Source organism: Phyllostomus discolor, chromosome 8 (assembly GCF_004126475.2).
Source record: "Phyllostomus discolor isolate MPI-MPIP mPhyDis1 chromosome 8, mPhyDis1.pri.v3, whole genome shotgun sequence".
Classification (NCBI taxonomy): Eukaryota; Metazoa; Chordata; class Mammalia; order Chiroptera; family Phyllostomidae; genus Phyllostomus; species Phyllostomus discolor.
The window spans coordinates 95,362,087-95,389,698 of NC_040910.2; the positions used below are offsets into that span (position 1 = coordinate 95,362,087).

General features: G+C 36.2%; 2 protein-coding genes across 2 annotated transcripts in view; one reads left to right on the forward strand and one right to left on the reverse strand.

The window, feature by feature from the left end:
• Positions 1 to 27,612, reverse strand: part of PPM1E (protein phosphatase, Mg2+/Mn2+ dependent 1E) — a 123,294-nt gene that overhangs the window by 23,246 nt on the left and 72,436 nt on the right. The window contains exon 2 of the mRNA XM_028520698.2: positions 4,483 to 4,601. Within this exon, the coding sequence (XP_028376499.1) occupies positions 4,483 to 4,601 (119 nt within the window). The remainder of the gene's footprint in view (positions 1 to 4,482; positions 4,602 to 27,612) is intronic.
• The window catches only part of LOC114502519 (glyceraldehyde-3-phosphate dehydrogenase-like), a 70,515-nt gene continuing 63,444 nt past the window's right edge, over positions 20,542 to 27,612 (forward strand). The window contains 1 exon segment of the mRNA XM_028519502.2: positions 20,542 to 20,713. Within this exon segment, the coding sequence (XP_028375303.1) occupies positions 20,542 to 20,713 (172 nt within the window).

Sequence of the window (27,612 nt, forward strand, 5' to 3'; positions counted from 1 at the left end):
TGTTTGTTCTTCTAGATGAACTTTCTAATTATTTTGACAACTGTTAGGGGAGAAATTGGTTGCCATTGTGCTTGGGATCATATTAAATTGATAAAGTTATTTGGGAGAAAATGACATTTTTTTTCATACTGAGTTTCTCCAGCAACAAGCTATATGGTTTCACTAATTTAAATCCTTTTTTATATTGCTCAATAGAGTTTTAACATAGGTCCTTCATATTTCTTAATGAATTTATTCCTCATTATTTTACTTTATTTATTTGCCATTTTGAGTCTGAACTTTGCTTTAATGTGTTATTTGCCACCTAGAAAACATTTCCCTTTCTACCAGGAACATTCCTTCTCTATTCTCAGTCCATGTGCAGAGGAGGTCCAGACAATTAGAAAATCATATCCCTATGCCCATGATTGGTTCAGGAATGGGAAATTAATCCAAGCTAGGCTGATTAGAGTAAATCTTGTGACTTACATAAGAGCAACTGAGGAAAATTACACTTATTTTCCTGCTTGATTTGAACCTGGGCAGATGAAGACCTGGTGCTCCTAACAGTTGTCTTGACACACTGCATGGAGCCTGAAAATAAAATCAAAATGAAAGAGAGTACAGCTGAGAACTGGAGAAATGCCAGGTTCTGATGACATTATATGAAGCCTTGAATCTAGCTGTGTAGCCCTTACCCTGAAGGGCAGCCAGTAAATTCTGTTTTGCTGAAGCCTGTGTGTTAGTGGCCACTTGGCAACCAAAATATTCTGGAGTAAATACATACATTAAACATAAATGCTAGATTTTGGCTTGAGCCAGAGTCTTTTCTACAATTTCCAAGATGTATTCATCTAGTTCTATTTTACTGACTATATTTTAAAATTAAGAGATACTGAATTTTATCAAATGCCTCTTTGGGCAATTTTAGAGGTTATTCTGTTTTTTTTTTCTTTTCTCTATTAACATATAAATTAGGTTGTTCATGGCTATTTCGCCAGCACAGTGCTAGGTATACGGCAGGCTCTCAAAAAAGTATTCATCAAATGAGTTAACTGTTGTACTCACTGTTACCAGTATTTTACTTACTATATTTAATATAGGTTACTAAGATTGATCTCTCATTTCCTTTTTAAATCTTGTCTCAGACCACTGGTCTAAGTTTTGGTATCACTGTTATGCTGTAAAAAATGTTCTTTTTATAAAATTAAATAATTTATTTTAAAAAGCATTGGAATTATCTGTCTTTGATCATTTGAAATTGTTCACCTGTACAATCACCTACTCCTTCTTCTTTTGCAAAGATAGCTAGCTCCTTAACAATCTTCCCAATGTCTGTTTTCTTAACAGGTTTTCAAATTTATTCATACAGTATTTTAATAATTCTTTTAATTTCCTCTGTATTAGTGATCATTTCCCCCTTCTTGTTTCTAATTTTTACATGGGGATATTTCAAATTGATTTTAGGTTGTTTGGACAGGCATTACTTCTAAATTAAATCTGTACCAACAGATAAGCAAGCCTGTTTAGCAAACCTTCTGTTAGGGATGATAGAAACATGAGAAGAACTTTAAGGATTTTTTAAATTATATTTTATTAATTATGCTATTACAGTTGTCCCAATTCTTCCCTCTTTGCCCCCCTCTCCACCCAGTACCTCCTACCCCCTCAGGCAATCCCCCTACCATTGTTCATGTCCATGGATAATGCTATAAGTTCTTGGTTACTCGATTTCCTATACTATACTTTATATCACCGTGGCTATTCAGTGACTACCTATTGTACCTCTTTTTTTAAAGATTTATTTATTTTTTTTTAGAGAGGGAAGGGAGAGAGAGACAGACAGACAGACAGACACATCAATGTGTGGTTGCTGGGGGCCATAGCCTGCAACCCAGGCATGTGCCCTGCCTGGGAATGGAACCTGCGACACTTTGGTTCACAGCCCGCACTCAATCCACTGAGATAGATAGCCCTATGCCAGCCAGGGCTAATTGTACTTCTTAAACCCCTCACCTCTTCACCCATTTCCCTACATTCTCCTCCCATCCGGCAACCATCAAAATGCTCCCCATATCCATGATTCTGTCTCTGTTCTTCTTGTTTGCTTAGTTTGTTTTCTAGATACAATTGTTGATAAGTATGTATTTATTGCCATTTTATTGTTCATAGTTTTGATTTTCTTTTCTTAAATAAATCTCTTTAACATTTCATATAATAATGGTTTGGTGAGAGTTTTTTTCAAAGACAAAAGGCATTTCAGTGGGGACTTGAATGGCTTTAAGCCAGTAACAACAGGCCTTATTCAGTGTGTTCATTTCCCACTCTGATTATGGAGAAATACAACATGCCCTGTAGATATTCTCCTCAGTGCAGTTCACATTGAGTGATTTGGATTAAACCAGGGGTGTCAAACTCATTTTCATTGGGGGCCATATCAGCCTTGTGGTTGCCTTCAAAGGGCCAAATGTAATTTTAGGACTGTGTAAATGTGACTTCTTAACTAGGGGCAAGGAATTCGGTGTTGCTTCTAGGTAGAAACGAGGTGCTAGACTGGATAAAACAAGGTGGAGGGCCGGATTTGGCCCTCGGGCCTTGTGTTTGCCACCTGTGGCAAAGGACTTGCAAATAGTCTTGAATTATTATAATTTCTTGGAAAGATATAAGATCAGAATGATCAATAACAACACCAAACGAAAAAAAACCCCTTCATTTCACTTTTGCTATCTTAAGGGAAAGGGATGTCAGAAAATTCTTACAAAGTAGGCATGTAGGGCAACACTTTGATCTTGCTACTTTAAGTGTTCTCCTGCAGAGAACAGTATAGAAAATTAGTATATAAATAATTGCTGCTTGAAATAGAAAATAAAATTAAAAAGAGTGTGAAAAAGAGAAAATTGTTCAAAGTAGTAGTATACTCCCTAACAGCTATAAATTACTCATATGTTTGTTTTAAACAATTTGGCAGCTTCCTTCACTTTTTTAAAAGAGATTTTTTATTGATTGATAGATCGGTCGATAGATAGATAGGAGAAGGGAGGGAGAAAGAAAGGGAGAGAAATATTGATGCTTGAGAGAAATATTGATTGGTTGCCTCTCATACTCCAACTGCAGACCTGGCCTGCAACCCAGGCATGTGCCCTGACTAGGAATCGAACCAATGACCTTTCAGTTTGCTGGATGATGCCCAGCTCACTGAGCCACACCAGTTAGGGGAATTACTCACGAATCTTAATGTCACTGTACTGAGCTGGAGCTGAGTCAGCCTGGCTGCAATGAAGCAGAATTTAATCTCCCTCCCCTTGTCATTAGAGGACTTTTACTTCATGCATCAGGACCACAGGAAAGAACAATGCTTTGTAGGAGGAATTACAACTGACTCGCCTCTGGAATAATCTGGTTCCAAGTGAATCAATTACTCTCAATAAAAACAAGCAGAGGAATTCCCTCTTTACCAATTCTCTGTCAAAAATTATCAAAAGAGCCCTGGCTGACATAGCTCAGTGGATTGAGCATGGGCCTGCGAACCAAAGGGTTGCCAGTTCGATTCCCAGTCAGGGAACATGTTTGGGTTGCAGGCCAGGTCCCCAGTAGGGGGTGTGCAAGAGGCAACCAATCGATGTGCACACTGATGTTTCTCTCCCTCTCTTTCTTCTTCCCTTACTTCCCTTCCCCTCTATCTAAAAATAAATAAATAAAATCTTTTGAAAATTATCTAGAGAGATAAAGGAAGAACAAGAATGTTTACTGTTATACCTGCCTCAGATTCTCTGGAATCTAGCCACTTTGATTCATTAATGTATGCTTTGCTCCTTATGCACCATGTTTAAAGGCAAATGCTTAAACAGAATAGAATGAAATATTAAAATTCCTTAACGATTTTGAGTAGTAACTCCTAATTTTTTATAAAAATCCGTAAGCCTGTCAAATATGTGTAAGTCTAATACATTAATAAATATGCCTTCTTTAATAAATAAAGTCTCATAATTTGGGGAAAAAAGAAGTACAATGATCCATGCAATTAAATCACATTTTGCATTGCTGTCATAAAGGGCTGTATTTATATAAAATTTAGTATAATTAATGAGGTTTCCTGAATTTTTGTATCTGACTTGTTTTTTACTTGGAGTCTTAAAGGTAAGCTAAAATTTTAAATAGGTTTTGCTTAAACTCTCCTCTCCCTCACTCATCTTTTCTGTTGTCTTCACATTTGTCACTTTACTCTTCCTATTTGTCTAGATATTAATGATAATATCCTTTTATGATAATATCTTTCTCCAATTACCTTGACATATTTTCAAAATATACCTGTAGTTTTCTGTCTTTTTCTCCTTTTATTAGTTAGAAAAAATAAATTTTTTGCATTTTTTCCTCTTGCTACTACTACACAATTAATCAGTGGGTAATCATAACTAGAGTTAGTATTTGACAGACATTTCTGTGGATCACTACACAGGAGAAGATTTTAATATTTTCAAACAAATAATGTAGAACGGTACTCACCCACACTCCCTTCTGTGCTATCTGTTTCCTTTGGGATGTAATGTGCAGAAAGATCACTCTGAAGGACTTCATCTGATGTGGCTCTGGCTAAAGCAGCAGCCAAAAAGGAAGGGCAATTGCTGAAAGAGAAAAATAAAAGGCTATTTCAGTAAGAGTTAAGAAATAGTACATTCAACATATTAATAATTACTTATTAATTTATTGCCTCAAAACAAAACTACACCTTTAAACAATATTCAACACATATTTTTGAGTGCATATTATGATCCAGACACTCTGCCTATTCACTGAGTGTATATACTGGCGAACAACACAGAAGTAGCCCCTGACCTAGTGAAGCATACAGTCTAAATAGAGACATATGATAAGTAAACAAATATGATATAACTTAAAATTGGGACAAGTTTTATAAAGGAAACACACAGGATACAGTGAAAGAGAATAAGAGACGGAGTACCTACTTAGAATGGTCAGGAATGCCCTAACTTTAAGGATGAGAAAGCCTCGGTTATGTGGAGGTGGGAATTTTGGAGAGAATACTCCAGGCAGAGGAAACAGTATGTGTACAGACCCTTTCTGAGAGTTTGGTATGTTTAAGGAACTGAAAGAAGCCCAGAGAAAATGAAGTACAGTGCGTAAGGGGAAAAATGGCAGAGACCATGGTCAGAGGAACAGGCAGAGATCAGTTACATGTACCTTTTAGACCATGGTAACAAATTAGGATTTTACACAAAGTGCAATGGGAAGTCACTGAAGATTGTGAGCAAGAGAATTACACTCATTAAAATATTACTTAAAATATTAAATATTAAAGTAATATTGATTAAAATATTACTTAAAATATTAACTATTAAGGTAATATTAATTAAAATATTGCCTTGCTCCAGCAAAGGAAACAAAGGCAGCAGGAATGAAGGAGCGTAGCCAATAAGGAAACTGCTATAATCCAGGTAAGATGTAAAAAAATGAGTGTATACTGGAGAAAGAAAATGTAGAACTTGCTGATTATTGCATGTAGAGGTAAAAGAAAAAAATTGAGGCTGAGCCCTCAGTTTTGATTTCAGCAACTAGGTACATAGTAGCATCATTCACCTAGCTGGAGAAACCAGGAAAAGAGTTAAAGTAAAAAAGAGTTCATTTGAGCATATTAAGTTGGAAATATCTACAATGTCCCAGTGAAGGTGTCAAATGGTTAGTTATGTATTCTAGCATAGAGCTCTGAGATGTTAGGAAATCATGAATGTTATGGATGATATTTAAAACTATAAAATGAGAATTGCTATGGACCAGTGACTTTTCTGTGCCTCTATCTTTACCCTTTTGAAATAGGAAGATTACCTTATGCCTCACCATTTTATGTTGGGTAGTGGTGGTGTAAGGGGTAATTTGCCTCTTTAGTCCCCAAGTTTCTAAATCAAGTAGAACTATATTCAAGGAGCTAACACCAAAAAATTATACCCAAGGAATCTCACCTGCACCTGGACCTGACCTCAGTGAGATGAACTAAGGCTATCCTATCAGTCAGTAGCTACTCTCAACTGCCTCACACGGAATGGCACAGGCCTTCAGATGATACCAGTCTTCAGCCTGAATTCTCCAGCTGAGGCCCCAAGACATCACAGAACAGAGATAAGCTGCCCCTGCTTTGTCCAGTGTGAATTCTTGGCTCAAAGAAACTGAGCATAATAAATGACTGTTTTATGCCACTAAGTTTTGTGCTGTTTTATTACACAACAACAGTAACTGAAAACCCAACATTTAAAAGCTTGGTAGAATATGAGGAACCTATAAATACTGAAAAGAAATATTAACACATTATATGCGGGAAACGTATTTATATGTTTTACGTTGACTGGTAGTAGAGCACGCGATAAAAACTACCCGCAAACAATGTGTTAAGATAGTAAAAGGAGAACCAAGAGAGAGTATGTGAAGGAGGTCAACTATGTCCCTACTGCTGAGAGGTCAAATAAGTAAGGGGAAAATGGATATTGAATTTAATAACATAAATCATCACGCACTGGGTACCAAAACAATTCAATGGAGGAAAGAACAGTCTTTTCAACAAGTGGTGCTGGGGCAGTTGGATATCCACAAGCAAAATAATCAACTGAGACTCTTTCCTTACACCATATACACAAATTTACTTAAAATGGATCATAGTCCTAAATGTAAAAGCTAAAACTATAAAAATCTCAGAAGAAGACATAGGAGTCTTCTCATGACCTTAAACTAGGCAATGGTTTTCTTAAACACCAAAAACAAAATAAAAAAGAATTAAACAGGACCACAAATCAAGAAAATGAAGAGACAACTCAAAATGGTAGGAAATATTTGCAAATCATATCTGATGAGGGACCAGCATCTCATCAGATAGTCTAGAGGGACTAGAATATGTAAAGAACTCTTACAACTCAATTGTAGAAAGACAACCCAGTTTATAAATAGGCAAAGAATATTAGCTGTTTTTTTCAAAGAAGATACATAAATGGTCAATAAGCACAAAAGATACCCAACATCACTAATCAAAACCACAATAAGATACTATTTCACACCAAGCAGGATGACTATGATAAGAGAGACACACACACACACACAGAGAGAGAGAGAGAGAGGTGTGTAATAACAAGTGTTGGTGACTATGTAGAAAAATTGGTGTAGAGTATACTCTCATATACTTCTGGTAGGAATGTAAAATGGTACAGTGGTTTTGGCAGTTCCTTAAAATGTTAAACACAAAACAACTACGTGGCTCAGCAATTCCACTCATAGGTATGTATCCAAGAGAAGTAAAAACATACTTCCACACAAAACTGGTCCATGAATGTTCATAGCAGCACTATTCATGATAGCCGAAAAGTAGAAACAACCAAATGTCCATCAACTGTTTATGGATAACTAAAAGGCAGTATATTTGTGCAACAGAATATTATTCAGCCATAAAAGTAATGAAGAATTGATACATGCTACAATGTGGATGAACCTTGAATATATATGGTAAGTGACAGAAACCAGTCACAAAAGACAACATATTGAATGATTCCACTTATATGAAAAGTCCAGAGTAGGCAAATCTATAGAAATAAAAAGTAGAGCAGTGGGGTAGCCTAGGGCTGAAGGCTAAGGTGAATAGGGGAAAACTGCTAAATGGTAGAGTGTTTCTTCTTGGGGTGATAAACATGTTCTACCTCTTAGACTGTAGTGATGACTAAACAATTCTGAAAATACTAAAACCACTGAATTGTACATGTACACTTTAAATGTGTAACTTTCATGGTACATAAATCATATTTCAAAAACAATGTTTAAAAAAGTCACTGACTTTGTCAAGAACCATTGAATACTGGAGGTTAAAATCAGATTAGAATGGGGGTTAGTAAGTAGAAGGCATGAGGCATGGCAGCAACTGAGAGGGATATGGGGACAGGGTAAGTTTGTTGCTCTGACTGCAAAGTTCTTGGGAAGGCAAGGAGGGATGCGATCCAGTCCATACACGTAAATACTGGCCTTTGTTAGAATGAGGCATATTTCCTTAGTTGGAAAAGGAAGAAAATGGGTACAGATGCGAGTAGTTTTCCAGTTTCTTGATAGGAAAATAAAGGAGTTCCCATCTAATGGTTTAACTGAACAATAACTTATTGAGGCTTACAATGTTCCAGGTACTGTTCTAGTCCACAGGATATATATGCCCCCAAACCCCTGCCTTCAGAGATTACATTCTCCAGTATGGCTTCTCAACGAACTATGAGACTAGGCCAGTAGTTCTCAAACTTTTGCATGCATCAGACTAACCTGCAGACTTGTTAAAATGGGTTGCTGGGACCCAACCTTAGGATTTCTGACTCAGTAGGCCTAGGATTCTCATTTCTCACAAGTTCCTACGTAATGTTCATGTGGCTGGTCTAGAGACCACACTTGGAGAACCACTGGGTTCTGTCACCAACTGGGTGGTGAGGATAGAAAGCACATAGGAGAGAAGGAATGAAGAGAAAGTAGATATAAAATAGTCATATCAGAGAATAGCAGGACTGTCAAACAGTGCCAAGAGATTATTGGAAGTTTGAGATAATTTTTTAATAAAACCACTCTTTCTTTCTGGTTGTATGATTTTCTCCATCTATATTCACGTGCTGGAACATGTGTAGGTAAAAAGAATTGTTTAGTTCATCAAGATTTGGGGTTTTGTGGGTGGGTACTATAAAGAAGAGACATGGGAATTGAATGTACTCATATTTTTAAGGATGTGATTAGAATGTTTAACCATAGACTACTGGCTAAAAAAGGGCATGAGTTGCAAATCAATCTGGTCTAAACATAATTAAAAAACTGCAGTGGGAGTATTTGGGCACATAACATGGAAGGACGGAATATTGTAGTCTGAGAATAAAATGCTTGTTGGTATGATTTTGGAGCTGATATAATTTTTGTGATAACAAGGTTTAGGTAAGACCAGGAAAATGAATGGTTTAGAAAGAGATCAAATAACAATATTTATATTCTAAATCATGAAAGCAAAAAAACTTAGAAAATTCTCTTTATTTTTCATCAGTATTTCTCAAATTGTAGGTTGTGATCCATTAGTGTGTAATAAAATCAATTTATGAATTATGACCAGTATTTTTTAAAAGGAAATAGAATAAGGTACATGAGGAAAGGCTAAATATTTCAGATTACATATATTTATATACACATACGCAGAGAATCCTGATTTTAATGAAAAAAATTGAAAGCAATTGCCTTTTAATAATTATGAAGTAGCCCTGGCTCGTGTAGTTCAGTGGATTGAGCTTGAGTCTGTGAACCAAAGGGTTACCAGTTTGATTCCCAGTCAGGGCACATGCCTGGGTTGTGGGACAGGTCCCCAGTAGGGGGTGTGTGAGGCAACCACACACTGATGTTTCTCTCCCTCTCTCCCTTCCCTTCTCTCTAAAAATAAATAAATAAAATAAAATAAATAATTATGAAATAAATTGATGGCACCCTTTGAAATCCAAATGATTTATGAACAGTATTATCTTTCTTCCTTTCATGCTAAGTTAATTGAATTTTTCCTTGTGGGTCAAAATTTTCCTTCATACACTTGAATTCTTTGTCAGTGTTGCTTGTCTTTACCTTTCAATCATATTTTACTATAAAAAACTGAACACATACAAATATTTTGTCTAAGTGGACTTTATACTAATGGTATAACATTTACTTGGTCCATTGGTTTGTTTTAACACTTATATTTAAAATTATCTGAAAACCTTTATTGTACTTCTGTTTCCCAGAGTTTTTTTAAAAGGGTATTTTTAAATATATCTTATTGGTATGGTATTATAGTTGTCCCATTTTTCCTCCCCTTTATTCCCTTTGGCCATGCACCCCTCTCCCACCAGCACTCCCCCCCTCTCTTAGTTCATGTCCATTGATCATACATGTAAGTTTTTTGGCTTCTCCATTTCCTATACTATTCTTAACCTCCCCTGTCTATTCTGTACCTACCATTTAGGCTTCTTATTCCCTGTACCTTTTCTACCATTCTCTCCCCTCACATGCCCCACTGATAACCCTCCATGTGATCTCCATTTCTGTGATTCTGTTCCTGTTCTAGTTGTTTGCTTAGTTTTTTTTTCTTCAGTTCAGTTGCTCATAGTTGTGTTTCTTGTCATTTTAATGTTCATATTTTTGATCATCTTTTTCTTAAATCAGTCCCTTTAACATTTCATATAATAAATAAAGGCTTGGTGATAGCCCTGGCTGGCATAGCTCAGTGGATTGAGCACGGGCTGCAAACCGAAGTGTCGCAGGTTCGATTCCCAGTCAGGGTACATGCCTGGGTTGCAGGCCATGACCCCCAGCAACCGCACATTGATGTTTCTCTCTCTCTCTCTTTCTTCCTCCCTTCCCTCTCTAAAAATAAATAAATAAAATCTTTAAAAAAAAGAAGGTAACAAATCGACATTTAAAAAATAAATTAATTTTAAAAAATGAATGCAATTGTGTTGAGCTACCGGTCTAAAATGGGAGGAAAAGAAACCAAATTCTTTAAAAAAAAAAAGAGGCTTGGTGATGATGAACTCCTTTAACTTGACCTTATCTGGGAAGCACTTTATCTGCCCTTCCATTCTAAATGATAGCTTTGCTGGATAGAGAAATCTTGGATGTAAGTCCTTGCCTTTCATGACTTGGAATACTTCTTTCCAGCCCCTTCTTGCCTGGAAGGTTTCTTTGGAGATATCAGCTGATAGTCTAATGGGAACTCCACTGTAGGTAACTGTCTCCTTTTCTCTTTCTGCTTTTAGGATTCTCTCCTTATCTTTATTCTTGGCTAGTGTAATTATGATGTGCCTTGGTATGTGCTTCCTTGGGTCCAACTTCTTTGGGACTCTATGAGCTTCCTGGGCTTCCTGGAAGTCTATTTCCTTTGCCAGCTTAGGGAAGTTCTCTTTCATTATTTTTTCAAATAAGCTTTCAATTTCTTGCTCTTCCTCTTCTCCTTCTGGCACCCCTATGATTCAGATGTTGGAACGTGTAAAGATGTCCTAAAGATTCCTAAGCCTCTCCTCATTTTTTTGAATTCTTGTTTCTTCATTCTGTTCTAGTTGAATGTTTATTTCTTCCTTCTGGTCCAAATGTTTGATTTCAGTCTCCATTCCCTGCCCGTCTCTATTGGTTCTCTGTACATTTTCCTTTATTTCACTTTGCACAGCCTTAACTTCTTCCTCTATTTTGCAACCATACTCAGTCATTGCTGTGAGCATCCTGATTACCAGTATTTTGAACTGTGTATCTGATATGCTGGCGATCTCTTCAAGCTTAGTTCTATTTTTGGAGCTTTGATCTGTTCTTTCATTCGGGCCTTTTTTTTTTTTTTTTTTTTTTTGGTCTCAGCACGCCTTTTTTGTAGTAAGGGGCGAAGCCTTAGATATTTGCCCACATCACTGGGTTGTGGTGCTATATGTGGGGGAGGGGTAAGAGAGGGAACAGTGCATCTTGCTCGGCTCCTGGCTGACTTTCAGTCACTTCCTCCACTACCCATTGGGCCCTTCTGGTGCTGATTCCCAGGTGGGCGGGTTTGTGTAAATTCTAGGACCCTGTGGGTCTCTCCAATGAACTCCCCTGTGGGGCTGGGAGTTTATCCCGATGCCACAACTCCCACAGTTTTTTATAGTCTGAGATTTTGAGCCTTTATTTCCCTATGCTGGAACCCTGGGTTGCATGGTCTGTCTCCCTCCCCAGTTTTTCCTCCCAGTTTAATCTGCATGCAAATGTGGGATTGCCCAGTCTGCCAGCAGCAGCCTTGCCGGTCTAGTCCTCCATTCACCACCTTGCTTCCAGTCCTCTCCAACCCGGATGCCAGTCTCTGCCCCTCCTATCTGTCTGGATGAATGTTTGTTAACTTCTTGGTTGTTGGACTTCCATACAGTATGATTTTCTGGCAGTTATGACTGTTTTTTGTTTTAAAATTCGCTGTTGTCCTTCTTTTGGTTGTGTGAGGAGGCAAAGTGTATCTATCTACGCCTCTCTCTTGGCCAGAAACAAACAAACAAACAAAAAAGGATATCTTTTGTGTAATTATTAAACTATCTGGATCTAGGTTCACCAAAGGTAAGACTATGAAAACTTCAAGAATAAGGCAAGAACTATTAGTCTCGTCAATGTGTCATCCACAATACATTTTTAGTCACAGCTAATGTAATTTTTTACCTTTTGTCAGGCAGAATGAAAATATTTTCAGTGAAGTAGGGAGGAAGATTAGCTGACTAATAGCTAGATATAAAACATCAAGGTAGAGGCTGCACCCACATCAGCCATTCCTACATGTCGGAAAGCTATCAGCAGAATAAGTTCTTGTGGTTTTGACTCTGAATTGAAAGTGATTATGTCTAAAAAATCAGAATTGCAAATATATTTTAAAACATAGTCACATCAGAGAAAATTTGATACAACTCAAATAACAGCTTATCATTAAAGCTTGTCATTTTCAACAGAACTACCAAAAGTGAATAACATGATAATAAACATAGCAAACTGCTTTTTTTCATCATTTCTCATTCAGTGCAGAGATCTTGATACAGAAGGTTCTAAAGTTAAGCAAATGTATTACATAGAAAATATCAGAGAAGGGCCAATATTCATGGCAATTTGGACAGCTGGGGTTACAAATGTTAATACATTGAGAACATTGCTGGAGTATGATTAGAAGTTGTTTTGTTTTTTGTTTTAACTTTTGCAGCGTGTGTCAATTTGGGGCACTGGCTCTTTTGAAGTTAAATTAATCTAGCCAGGCCCCTCAAGTACAGTCCAAAAATGAGCCTTTGCTATTTGTTAAAAGATGTAGCTAAGGTGCTTATCATTCCTATCTTCAAGTAATTCACATCCCAACAAGAGGAAATGTGTTTTTATACCAACTTGTTAGTTTGTTTTAGATATCAAAGTGCAGACTTTATATACTCATAGATAAAAATAAAGTCCTTGTCTAGTTTATGTCTAAGTCACATGTAAACTATGTATAACTACCTCTGAACAACGCTTAAGTATCATTAATAGGGGTCCACTTAATTTTAATTTTTAAGTACAGTCACATAAACATTCCACTTTATTAAAGGTAAATGCTACCTTTATTAAAGGTAGTTATGTTAATGAATACATGCATGTGTATTTGAATTTCTATGTATGATGACTTTCTCAATGTTATATATTATAAAGCAAAAGTCCAGACTCTATTAAGTTTCATAAACTAAACTCTAAACAAGGCACAGATTTTATTTTAAGGTAACAATATGTATTTTTCAGACACACACACAAGATAATACATAAAACTCAAATTCATGAATATTCTGACTGTTCTTCCCTGCTGCTCACACTGGCTAGTGTCACCTTTATCCTCAAAATATTTATCTGGGTAGGTCAATCTTGACTCTTCAGTTCTATTTCAAAAATAACCACAGCCCAAAATATGTTTGGAAGATTCTGAATTACAAAAATACAACTGCATTCTAATGACCTTCACCAGTTCAGTACTTGTCAAAGTTTGCATAAATCATTTTATTTTGTTTTATTTTAAATCAGTCTTTTTCCAAATTAGACATTTAAAAAGCCATATAGTATATCTGGGGGTAGTATTTAAGGGTGAAACAGATGTTAAATCTCTGTTATGAACTGAAAGTTTATGTCCCCCTCCCTCAAATTCATATTTTGAAATTCTAATCCCTAATATGATGGTAACTGGAGATGGGACCTTTGAACAGTGATTATAGGTCATGAGGGTTGGGGCCTCATGAATGGGATTAGTGCCCTTATAAAAGCACTCTCACCCCTTAAACCATATGAGGACAACAAGGAAAAAACAGTCATCTATGAACCACAAAGTACAGCATCACTAGACGGCAAATCTGCCAGCACCATGATCTTGGACACTGCAGCCTCCAGAACTGTGAGAAATAAATTTCTATTGTTTATAAACCATCTAGTCTATGGTAATTTTAATTGCAGGTCAAACAGACTGAGACAATCATTATGGGAGCTACCCAAATCATTATCATGATTAGTGGATATGGGCATTAATTATTACATATGAGTCTTTGTTCTTATAGATTTTTTTAGGTTTCTTTATTTAATTATTTTCTAATTACAGTTGACATACAGTATTATATTAGTTTCAGGTATACAACATAGCAATTAGACATTTTTATACCTTACAAGGTGATCACTCAGATCAGTCTAGTAACCATCTGACACATATATAGTTATTACAATATTATTAACCATATTATCCATGAGGTACTTTGTATCCCAGTGACTATTTTTATAACTGGAAATTTGTACTTACTAATACCTTTTAGTATTTTCACCCATCATCTCCAACTTCTTCCCACCTGGCAACCATTAATTTGTTCTCTGTATCTACATATTTGTTTCTGTTTTGTTTGTTTCTTTGTTTTTTAGATTCCACATTTAAGTGAAATATGGAATCTGTCTTTCTGTGTCTGACTTATTTCACTTAGCCTAATACCCTCCAGGTCCATCCATGTTGTTGCAAACAGCAAGATTTCCTTCTTTTTATGGATGAGCAATATTCCATTGTATATACAGGAATGGGGAAAACTACATTTACAGTTGTGAGTACACAAAACACAGCTTATTCTTGTATTATTTATCTGTATTGTGTAAACCAACTTTTGCCCACCCCTGTATGTACCACATCTTCCTTATCCATTCATCTATTGATGGACATTTAGGTTTTTTCCATATATTGGATATTGTAAATAATGCTGCAATGAGCATGGGGACATATATCTTTTTGAGTTAGTGTTTTGGATTTCTTCAGATAAATATCCAGGAGTGGAATTACTGGGTCATATAGTAGTTCTAGTTTTAACTTTCTGAGAAATCTCTGGGGTGGCTGCACCAATCTGCATTCCCACCAACAATGCATGAGGGTTCCCTTTTCTCCACATCCTCACCAACACTTGTTGTTTCTTGATTTATTAATGACAGCCATTTTGACAGGTGTGAGGTGATAATATCTCATTGTTGTTTTAATTTGCATTTCCCTGATGATTGATGTTGAACATCTTTTAAAATGTATCTGTTGGCCATCTGTACATCCTTTTTGGAGAAGTGTCTATCTATTCAGGTCCTCTGCCAATTTTTAACTCAGATTGTTGGGGCTTTTTTTGGTGTATGAATTTCATGTATTTGGGATATGAACCCCTTATCAGATGTATCACTGGCAAATATTTTCTCCCATTCAGTAGGTTGTCTTTTTGTTGTGTTGATGGCTTCCTTTGCTTTAAAATTTGTTTCAGTTTGATATAGTCCCATTTGTTTATTTTTTCCTTTGTTTCCCTTCCTGAGGAGACATATCCAAAAAATATTTCTAAGAGCAATGCCAAAGAGTTTACTGACTATGTTTTCTTCTAGGAGTTTTATGGGTTTTGGTATTACATTTAAGTCTTTAATCCATTCTGAGTTTACTTTTTACTATGATCTAAGAAAGTGGTCCACTTTCAGTTTTTGGTATGTATCTGTCCAGTTTTCCCAACTCAATATATTAAGTAGACTGTCTTTACCCCACTGTATGTTCTTGCCTCCTTTGTGACAAATTAATTGACCATATAAGCATAGGTTCATTTCTGGACTTCCTATTCTGTTCCACTCATTTATATGTCTATTTTTATGCCAGTACATGCTGTTTTAATTACTCTAGCCTTAAAGTATAGTTTGATTTCAGGTAGTGTGATACTTCCAACTGTGTTCTTCTTTCTCAATACTGCTTTGGCTGTTACCTAAAGATATTAAAGACAATTGCTTTAAAAACTATACATTAGTGAAGCAGGTTCGATTCCCAGTCAGGGGACATGCCTCGGTTTCAGGCATGAAGGTCCCCCAGCAAACACACATTGATGTTTCTCTCTCTCTCTCTCTCTCTCTCTCTCTCTTTCTCTCTCTCCCTCTCTCTCTCTCTCTCCCTCCCTTCCCTCTCTGAAAATAAATAAAATTCTTAAAAAAAATAAATAAACAAAACTATACATTAATATCTCAGTCACTCAGAAATCACTTTGTTCGTAATTTAAACACTATGATTTGCCTCTATTATAAGAATAATTAGGGATCACTTTTTAACTGATAAAGAAAAATTAGAGATCACTATTGACTTTGAAGCCTGGACATACATAGTTGCACGCATAGGAAAGCCTAAAACTTCTGAAGATTTATTTGCTATTCAACTAACTTGTTGGAGACAGGAAGTTATAGGAGAAATATACAAAGTTAAAAAGCCAAGTTCTAATTCTAGCTGTGTAGTCTTAGCAAAGATGCTTAAACCCTGGATTTCAGTTTCTTCAACTAGAAAATTAAGAAATTGTAATAAAGTAACTCTAAAGTCTCTTCCAGGTCTAAAATTCTAATTCTATAATTGTATTTCAAATAATATTTTGAAATTCAAAGATATGACAAAGTCAGTTTAAATTAAAACACATCTTTGATCCAAACAAATGTTTTCAAATAGGCCAGAAGTGTCAAACTAATTTTCACCCAGGCCACATCAGCCTCGCGGTTGCCTTCAAAGGGCCAAATGTAATTTTAGGACTGTGTAAATGTGACTGCTCCTTAACTAGGGGCCAGGAGCTCGGCACTGCCACCAGGTAGAAACAAGGTGCTGGACGGGATAAAACAAGGTGGAGGGCCGGATTCAGCCCTCAGGCCTTGTGTTTGCTACCTACATAGGCCAACAGAATGAAAATAAACTCTATATAATTCCTTTTATAAGCAATATGAGGGTACTCTGCTTTACATACTAGGTGTATTCTTAAAAGTTAAATATATGTTTATTTTGATAAATGTAATCAATCTTTGCAGTGAATCAACTAGTTAGGAAAGAATCCTTCAGATTTTGTATAGCTTGCTTTCTTAAAGAGAGACACATATTGTTAGTGAATGGTTGTGAAACTATTTCAGACAAGAGACCATTATTTCCTACCTCTTTATAAATATTTATTTATGAGAGTTTATTATTCTATTCCCACTCTATAGGCTGACATAGTCCGGTCTACATTTTTTTAAATTTATTTTTCAATTATGGTTTATTATTAGAGAAAAGGAGTCAGATTGTAATTGAAATATGAAAGCTGGCTCTCTTTCAACACTATCTACTGCCATCTTAGTTTATAAAACAGAAAACACAATAGATAATTCTAGCATAAAAACACATTTAATTTGTATCATTTTCAAGTATAAAGGATGAGTAAGTTCTGTTAGATTGATACGATATTGTTTTATTTAGATCTTTTTCTAAATTGACTTGTTTAGTACCTTCCACATGCATTTTAAGACAATATACATTTTAAGACTGCAAACTGAATTCTTGTTATAAACCAAGCAGGAAGCATTTTCATCACAATGCCAAACCTACACAAATCACTAAAGACATTATTAGATAAATTAGAGGTTTAAGAGTACATCCTTCCTGACACTGGCAATGTGGGCGTCAGCGCAGCACCCACAGCTGTGTTTCAGCAGTCTTGGCACAGCATTTCTAAGGTAATAAAAATTCTTGAAGGTGGGAAGTTCCCATCAGTTAACTTTGAGAGAGATTCATCTGGAGCAGCTTCATCTTAGCCCACATATTATGATGCTATCTACTCAGTATGCCCTTTCTAGGGTGACAGCACCAAAATGTTAAATTTCCGATCACCCCTCAAGTTAATCATATGTATTCTAAATCTAGAATAACACATATTAAGCTAAAAATAAGGCAAATTCTCCACCTGACTTTGTATTATTTTTCTTAGTGGACTAAATGAAGTTAAAATCAGCTCTGAGTTTTTTCCTCTGTAAGCTAGTTTCTTTCTTTCTATAGTGACCTCTGGAAGTACTACCTAGATGTCCATACCTCACAGATTCTCTTAGTTAGCTTTTGTGAATCTAAATAATGTTACCTACCAAATGACTAATTCCTGCAGTTTTGGGTTTGGGGTCCTCACAACACAAATCTCATTTCCTACGGCTGCTATCAACGTAATTTTAACAACCATCTGTTCACACTGACCAGGTTGACATTCAAGCAAACCCAACATTATCCTAAGCTTTCTGTGAATAGCAATCTAGACGTTAAGTATTTACCAAAGATCAAACTACCAATACTGTCACAAGACCACAAAAATGAGAGCTTAGTACTAACCATCTTTCTTGTCAACCTTCCTCTGTGTCCAAAAGGAATAATAGCAAGGTTACTCAAACTTGTCAGCATCACCAGCATGACCTTCCTGTTGCTAAATCCTACTGTCTCCTCTCAGGTCCAACTCACTTGAAAGCATCTGACTATTGACATTCCCTCTACTTTTATACTTCTCTACTTGCTTTAGGATTCCAAAACATCATACTCTCTTATGTACCTCACATCTCAATCTCCTTGAGGTTCTTCCTCTTCTCTACACTTGTAAACTCTTCCCACTATGTTGCAAGTCTTTTCCTTTTTGCATAGCCTTTATTACTTTCTAATATACTATATGAAGTTATTATGTTTACTGTTTATTTTATGACTCCATTCTTCCTCCCACTAGACTGCAGGTGTTTTCTGTCTGCTTTTGGTCATCGATGCCCAATGCCCAGATCAGTGCCTAGCAAACTGATAAATCAATATTTGCTCAATCAATACACATCTGTCTTTCTGATTTGTATATGCTTAAACCATTTGCTAACTCCTTATAATGAATGTTTGTTAAGAGTAGAAAATCAATATATTTATATAACATATGGCTAAATCCTTCTATGTAGGCTACAAAACTTGGGTAGTATCAGTAAATAGGTGATAATCACTGGCAAATAGGAATTATGGTCATTGTTACATTTTTTTGTTGCCAACTCAAATAACTGGTGTATGCTGAGGTCTCACTCGTATCACAGACTTTACTCCTTTCTCACCAAAAGATAATGTATTTAAATTTCAAAAGTATGTATGGCTTTTTAATAGGAACTCTTCTTTAACCAATATTTTGAAATCATGTATCAGTCTTAAGAAATTAGGGGCTTTACTTAAACACAGCTTGCCTCCTCACACAACCACATCAAAATTACAACTAAGCTACAGAACAACCATCACTCAGAACCATCAGAAATCAAGTTGAATGGAAGTCTGACAACTATGGAGTTAAACAAACCACATCCATCCAGACTGGTAGGAGGAGTGCACATACAGAATGGAATGGTCCCACATCCACATGTGGAGGATAAAAAATTGGGAGGGATATCTCAGGAGCAAGGGATCCCGGCCTCACAGCGGGCACCCCATTCCAGGGTTCTAGTACCAGGAAGATAAATACCGTAAGTTCTGGCTTCAAAAACCAGCAGGGATGGAGTTGGTGGAAGAAACCTGCAGTCCCAAGCAGTTCCTCTTAAAGAACCCAACACAGACTTAATCAGTCTCTCTCTCTCTCTCTCTCTCTCTCTCTCTCTCTCTCTCAAACAATTGCATTGTTTTAAACACACCTATCAGCAATTTTTTTTCCAACTGCTCTAACATCATTGTGGCATACCATTCAGTAATATTTCTCATATGCTAAAAAATATCAGTTCCTTTTTCTCCTAGAAAACTTCCTGGACTCTAGCCTTTGTGTACAAATAACATCCTGGGGCTTCCTCATGGAGCTTTCTGTGTTGGCTCACCTGTTTCCTAGATCCCATGGCTTATTTTCTTGACATATTAACTTGATCTTTAGATTTTGCCACATCAGTATCTTCCTGTGGTTTCACTACCTTCTACTATTTCCTTTATCTTCCAAATTCTTCTGAGTCATACAATATCTACATTGTCGGAGTTTATAATGAATTCTGTCCTAGAATAGTCAGCTCCATATTAATCCTATGGATTCAACACACACATCCAGTCTTTTGATATATTTTATCAACTGTTTAGTTAAAAGTGTATCCTCAAGTAGTTTATCAAGAAGTCATCAGTAAGATTATACTTTGAGTTCTTACATGTTCAAAAATGTCTGTGGCCTTTTCACCTAGACAAAAGTTTGACTAGATAAAAAATTCTTGGGTCACAACATTTTGTCTTTGAGGGCTTTATATATATTGCTCCCCTGTCTTCTGGCACTGAACTTTTCTGAGAAGAATTCTGAAGCCAATCTGAATCTTTCTCCCCTTCATATGTTTGTTCTTTTTCTCTGGAGTCATTTTAAAAAATATGTGCAGTCCAACAGCATTATTACTAGATAGTGTCATGATATTGATTGTTCTACGTAAGTTTTTCCTGGCTCATGATGTACCCTCTTAATCTACAGATTCAAGCCTGCATTTGTTCCTGAATAGTTTCCTTGAAAAATATCTTGCCCCATCTTGCAGATGCTCTTGCCCCGGAGCCACCATCACCCAGCCATGGTCAACCCCACCATATTCTTCGACATTACTATAACAGCAAGCCTTTGGCCATGTTTGTTTGCTGACCAAGTTCCAAAGACAGCAGAAAACTTTCCTATTCTGAGTACTGGAAAGAAAGGATTTGGTTATCAGATTTTCTGCTTTCAAAGAATTATTCCAGGTTTTTATGTGCTAGGGTGGTAATTTCACATGTCACGATGGTATATAGGTGGCAAGTCCACCTATGCGGAGAAATTTGATGATGAGAATTTAATCCTGAAGCATATGGGTCCTGGCATCTTGTTCATGGCAAACGCTGTACCCAACACAACAGTTCCCAGTTTTTCATCTGTAATGCCAAGATTGAGTGGCTGGATGACAGGTACATGGTCTTCAGCCAGGTGAAAGACAACATGACATGGGTATTGTGGAAGCCATGTAATGCTTTGGGTCCAGGAATGCCAAGACCTACAACATCACTACTGCTGGACAGACAACTCTAATAAATTTGACTTGTGTTTCATCTTAAACACCAGATCATCCTTTCTGTAACTCAGAAGAACACCCATCACCCCAACATCTGCTGGGAATGTTCTATAATTTTCATGTTCTTGCTGCAGTTCATTGGGTTCCACATTTTGATTGTGAAATAAAAACTAAACAACTGTCAAAAAAGAAAAAAAAGTCTTTAAATATTATATTCTATTATTGGAGTTTGATTCTTAGGGACAACGACTATTGTCCTTTACCCATGTGCCACATCTAACAATGGTTCTCCATTCCTTTTGAATATTTAATATCCATTTTGTTTTGTTCATTTTTCCCCTCAATTTTCCCTTTCATGTACCTTACTATGTTTTTCAGAAGTGTCTATTCCATGTAAGGCTACTTCAATTCAGCAAAATGTCTTTGAGATTCACCATATTCTTGTATATCAATAGTCCACTCTTTTTTATTGTTAAGTGGTCTTCCATTGTGTTAATACACTACAGTTGATTTATTCTCCTGTTAGTGGATAAGTGGGCTGTATCCAATATTTAGCTATAATTAGTAAAGCTGCTATGAACATTCTGGTATGAGTCATTTTGTAGACATGTTTTCATTTTTTCTTGGGTAAATACCTAAGAAGTAAAATTGCTGGGTCATAGGGTATAGGTGTACGTTTAGTTTGATAAGAAACTGTAAACCTTTTCCTAAAGTGATTGTAACATTTTTACATGCCCACTGACAATGTACAGTACTTGGTGTTGTCAGTCTTTTTAATCTTATCAATTTTGGTGGGTATGTAGTAGGATCTTATATCCTTTAAGAACTAAGATTAAGTAACAGTAATATAGTAACATAATAATATAATTATTTCTTTCAGATGTCAAATAGTCCTGATAGCAGTATCAGAATACTTCTTAGCCAAATAGTACATTTTTCCATAGTAAGAGGCTTTTTTTGTTTGTTTGTTTCTGGCAGTGTTTGCCAGACAAAGCAGTTCTACTTTAAAAAGCAAACATATTGTTGAGTGGCAATCCTTTGATAGTGTATTCTGATGCAAAAAATATATATATATTATTTTCATGAAGTACAATCTGTCTATTTTTTTTTCTTTTGTTACTTGCGTCTTTCTGGTCATATCAAAAAAATCATTGTAAAATCCAATGTCTGAAGTTTTTGCCCTAAGTCTTCTTTTAGGAGTTTTACTGTTTTAGGTCTTACATTTAAGTCTTTGATCCATTTTTAGTAAACTTCTGTGTGTGGTGTTAAGGAAGCATCCAACTACATTCTTTTGCATTTAGACACCCAATTTTCCAAGCACCATTTGTTGAAGAGATGTCCTCTGCCTAATGAACATTCTTGGCACCCTTGTTAAAAATAATTTGACCATGCATGCAAGGGTTTATTTTTGGGCTCTCCATTCTATCCCATTGGTCTGTATGTCTTTATGCTAGCACCACACTGTTTTGATTATTGCACCATTACAGTACATTATTAAGTCACAAATTATGAGTACTCTGGTTTTGTTCTTCGAGATTGTTTTGGCTATCTGAGGTCTGTTAAGATTCCATATGAATTTCAGAATAGGTTTTTCTACTTCTGCAAGACAAATCACTGGGGTTTCGATAAGGATTGCATTGACTCTTGTATTTTGCTTTGGAAAGTATTGACATCTTAACAATATTACATGTCCCAGTTCATGAACACGGGATGTTACCCATTTATATGTCTTCTTTAAGTTGTTTCAGCAATGTTTTGTAGTTCAATGTACAAGTCTTTTACCTCCTTAGTTACGTCAATTCCTAGTATTTCATTCTTGTTGATACTGTAAATGAAATTTTTTGTAATTTCCTTTTCAGACTGTTCACTGTTTGTACATGAAAACATAACTGACTTTTGTGTGTTGACTTATCCTGCTACTTTGCAAATTCATTTATTAGTTCTATCAGGGTTTTTGTTTGTTTTTTTGTGTGTGGAACCTTTAGGGTTTTCTACATTTAAGCACATATCATCCTCAAACAGATCATTTTACTTTTTTGTGTCTAATTTGGATGTATTTTCTTTCTTCTCCTTGCATAATTTCTCTGACCAGACCTTCCAGCACTATGCTGAAAAGAAGTAGAGAAAGCAGGCAGTACTATGTTGACCAGAAGTGGTGATAGCTCAGTTCTCATTTACAGTTAAAATGCTTGCGGTTTTAAAGATCTCAATATCCCAGTTTATTTAGATAACTTTTAGACTTCATATCTGTAGCTCATAAAAACAATGCCCTTTCTTTATTTTATCTAGGTTTAGATTTGGGGTTCAAGAAGCAAAGATCATGGCTGAATCCAAAACTTCAAACTTATCTGAATAAATATTTCTTACTCAGTTTTTTATAAACCTGCATTTTTAAAATATGTGTTGTTTGTAAAAAGCTGTTTTAGGGAATTTTTGGTTGGCAAAAAGCAGCCCACTCAAAAATCATAAATTAAACATTATAAATCAGAATGAATGCAGCATTAAATCTGGCCTTACATGAAAAGAGGATTTTCTTCTACTTGACATAAATTCCAGTCATCTAAGTAATTTCTCCCTAAGAAAGGAATATGCCCTTAGGGATTCTACTAGTTAAATAGTTCAATTTCTGAAGGAACTATTTTTAAATAAGCCTTAAATATGCACTAAACCCCCCAAACAGTTGGCAGCTTCAGAAAAGTTTAATTACCCTGTTATTCTTTTAACCATCCAAAGAAACCAATCCAGTGACTATCATGGTACTTATTACCTGCTGTGAGCACAGTCAAGTAGATTCCCTACTGTTAAATTCAGAAAATAAACTAGGGAAGAAAAAAAGACAAAGAAACAGGAATGCTGACAGGGGGAGTAAAGTACAGCAACTAGGAACAAAATGAGACTCTCCACCTTGTTTCTGACACTGAGAAAGATCTGAAAACTACATTCATGAATTATATAAAAATATCTAGGAAAATGTGTTTGTTCATAGTAGTAAAATAAAATTCAGAGTAAGGATAGAGTAATTTGTCACAATTTTCCTTAAATGCTATTCCTTAGGGAACCAGAGAATAAAATTACTATGCAACTTTGAAATGATGTGGTAGGGTCAATAAATGAAAGCTGAAAAAAAACTGAAAAAAAGGGAGATGGGGTCGTAAAACATTTTTCTTTTTTATAGAATAACAACAGTACAAAGTATGTATTATTCTCATAATGAGAGGAAGCAATACCTGGCAGTGGAGACACTAGAGCAGGTTCAAAATCATTTTACTTTCCATCTATGGCTTCTCTTCTGAAGTCACCATAAAATTGGTTCTGTACTACTTAGGTTAAAAGAACAGTAGTGGTATCAAGCTGAGAGAATCTGATTGCAGAGGGCTATTTTCTATTTTAAAGTGGTTTTTGGAAAGATGTCTCTTTAATGGAAATTCTGACTTATAACCTTAACCATAGCAACACCTCTGGGCATCACCTTAAGAAAACTGTCATAGATGTAAATGGACTGGAAAAATAGGAGAATGTATGCTTTATTTTTAAGAAGTGCTATAATCATCTAGCTAGGAAAACAAACAGTCTAAAACCAGCAACAATTATAATAATAAATAGGCCTAATGGGGAAAAAAATCTTACCATCAGGTGTACCCTTTAATTTCCAATGAATCTCTGTTAACTACCTATTATACAGTATTACATATTTGTATGATCCTTTATGTTTACAGAAGGTTTTCATATGTATTACCTTGGTTACCCCTTATCAACCCCTGTGAGGTAAGTATAACAGGTATTAAAATGTAAAACAGAATTGGAAGGAATCATAGATGTCATCAAGTCAACCTTCAATTTGCAGGTAGAAATTTCTGTGGTATCACTAACATCTTATTACATTAGTTCACTTCTGTTATAATTACTTTAGCAACAAGGCTTAGGACAAAGGCTTAAAAAGAATGAACAAGGCTTAGGTGAGTATTTACTTAAACAGGATCAGGAAAACAGGGCAACAGAAAATTATATGTCTATCAGCTCTTTTCTATTTATTGAGAATTTATGTGCTAGGCACTGTCTTTATGTATTGTACATGATCTCATTTAGTCCTTACAACAACCTTTAAGGAGCAGCTAATAGTTGCTTAATTGGCATATTTTGCTTGAAACTATTTTTTCCCAAACTACTTAGTGACCTTTAAGATCTATTTAAATAGAGCACTTATGAGAATGCATATAGAATAGTAGGCATAGCTAAGGTAAGATATGATTACACTCATTTTATAGATGTGAAAAATAACTTAATTAGTCCTATCTAGGAAGTAATGGGGCAGGACCTAAAACACAAATCTTCAATCTACTAATCCAATATTAATTTCATTCCACATTTCAAAGTAGGTGAGTTACAATGCATTTTAATAGACATAAATATTTGAAAAGTCCCTTAAATCTGCAACAAAAATAAAACTATTGGGGATATAACAATAGTGTTTAATACAGCCAACTCCAAGTTGAATGAGGGTTATAAAGATGTGCAATTCAGGACTTTTACAAAGTAACAAAGACTACATGTAATTCAATACAGTCTTTGGTCATTACAACTACTGATACACTTGTGGATTACTACAAAAACAGACACAAACAGACGAAGCTCACCTCCCTCCTCTCTCTCCCTTTCCCTCCCCCTTGTTCTCTGTCTCTCTCCCCACCTCACGTTTTGTACACCACAAAATGACAACAACAATCTTTAATGCTAAGCAGTGAATAATTGTGGAAAGAGAAACGTCAAAAATCTAGGTTTAAAGTAACTTTGCCTCAGATTATGTATACTTTTTAGTGAGTACAGTCTATGGAAAATCATAAGGTGAACAAAATTTCTCAAAAATCAGGTCTTGTTCAGATGTTATTTCTATATCAAAATCTGTTTGATTCATCATATCATATTAACATGGCTTACCACTGGTAGTATTAACCTTGATTACTTGGGTTAAGACAGTTGTTTTCTAGGGATGTCAAACTCATTTTCACCAGGGGCCACATCAGCCTCACAGTTGCCTTTTTTTTCTTCCTTCTGATCCACTCTATTGTTTTGAGTCCCAGTTTCCTTCTCTTCACTTTTGGTTCTCCGTGCATCTTCCTTCATCTCTTTTATGGTAACCTGCATTTTATCATGTAATTTGCGCCCAAAATCACAAAATCAACCAGTTCTGTGAGCTTCCTGATCACCAGTGTTTTGAACTGCGCATCTGATAGATTGGCTATCTCTTGCTCGCTCAAAAGGATGAGCCCTGGGGCATTGATCTGTTTTTCTGTTTGAGACATATCTCTCCCCAGCCGCCCCCCCTTTTTTTTTTTTTTTGGTTTGGTTGCTCCTGTTACAGTGAGGGGCGGAGCCTTAGGTGTTCACCAGGGCCAGGCACTCCAGTCGCTAGATTGTGACGTATGTAGTGGCGGGGTGGGGTGGGAGGGAACAATGGCAGTAGCTCCACTCCCCTGGGACCTGCGTCCCTTCCCTGGGATCCTGGGCTGCTCGCTCTGTCCTGGTCCACAATGCCGCCTCACTGGGTTCGCCAGCAGCCGCTCGCTGCAATGATGTGTGCCCCGGACACCTCACAGGCTCCCAGTTGCCCTGTACGCTCACTGCTCTCCGCGCTCCGCACCGCGACCGTGCTGCTACCCGAGCCCTGCTGCTCCTCTCCGCCCCTCCTACCGGTCTGGATGAACGGGTCTACTTCAACTTCTTGGCTGCCCGACTTCCATTCAGATAAATTCTCCGTCAGTTCTGGGCTTTATTCTGCCTCTAAATTGTTGTTGTTCTAATCTTGGTTGTGCGTGGAGATATGGTGCATCCACCTATACCTCCATCTTGCCAGGAAAGAGCAAAATCTTAAACCAAAGGAACAAACTTCTGATTATGTAATTTTAGATATCATTATTAACCTGTAGAAGTATCTATAAATACAACAGAACAGCTTTCAAACCACCGTTTACAATTGTGTGGATTAGTACTTATTCATCTGGTCTTAAGGCCCACTCCATTTTTTAGTACCAGGAAGGTGGGTAAATGTTATCCCCTATTTCTGTTACAGTGAAATTAGAGGGAAGAAATGTAGAGAGAATTATTTAAGTTAATATGATGAGAGCTAAAGTGTAAAATTAAAGCTTCCTTCTTGAATATGTAGCTTATGGATAGGATACCCTCACACAGCTTTAGAATAGTGATATTTTTAAATATGAAGGGCTCTATATCTAAAACTAATTTCTCAGATTTGGTAGAAGCATATGTTATTCAAACAATAATGGTGCCAAATCATATTATATTCTTTAATTTCACATTTTAACTTGGAAGACCAAATCCAAAGAGCTATTTTAATTCTGATAATCATATTAAAATCTGTTTCTAACAGGTACTATATAGCATCTGGAATGGTACATCATCTGTACCTAAGCATCACAAACTCCAGTGTTCTTGTGTCAGCAAGCCAACTGCTTCTACTACATTCTCACTCTTTGCCAAATTGTTTATGCATCAAAGTTACTAAAAAAGAACTAAAATGGTTCTCAGAAGCAAATGTGTTTTGTTACATTTAAGAACCAAGGTACAGTACAGCTCAGGTAACTCAAAGGTATCAAGATTACTGAAGTTGCTAACAAAGCTGTGCCAATCTGGATGTGTCTGCTCCAGGTTATATTTCGATGGGTGAAAACTCTGATGAGTCATTCATTTATTCAACTAATATTTATTAAGTGCTTGTAAACATATTCCATAGGATCATCCTTTTGGTGCTGTGGGGCACAGAAAGACCACTGTCAATGT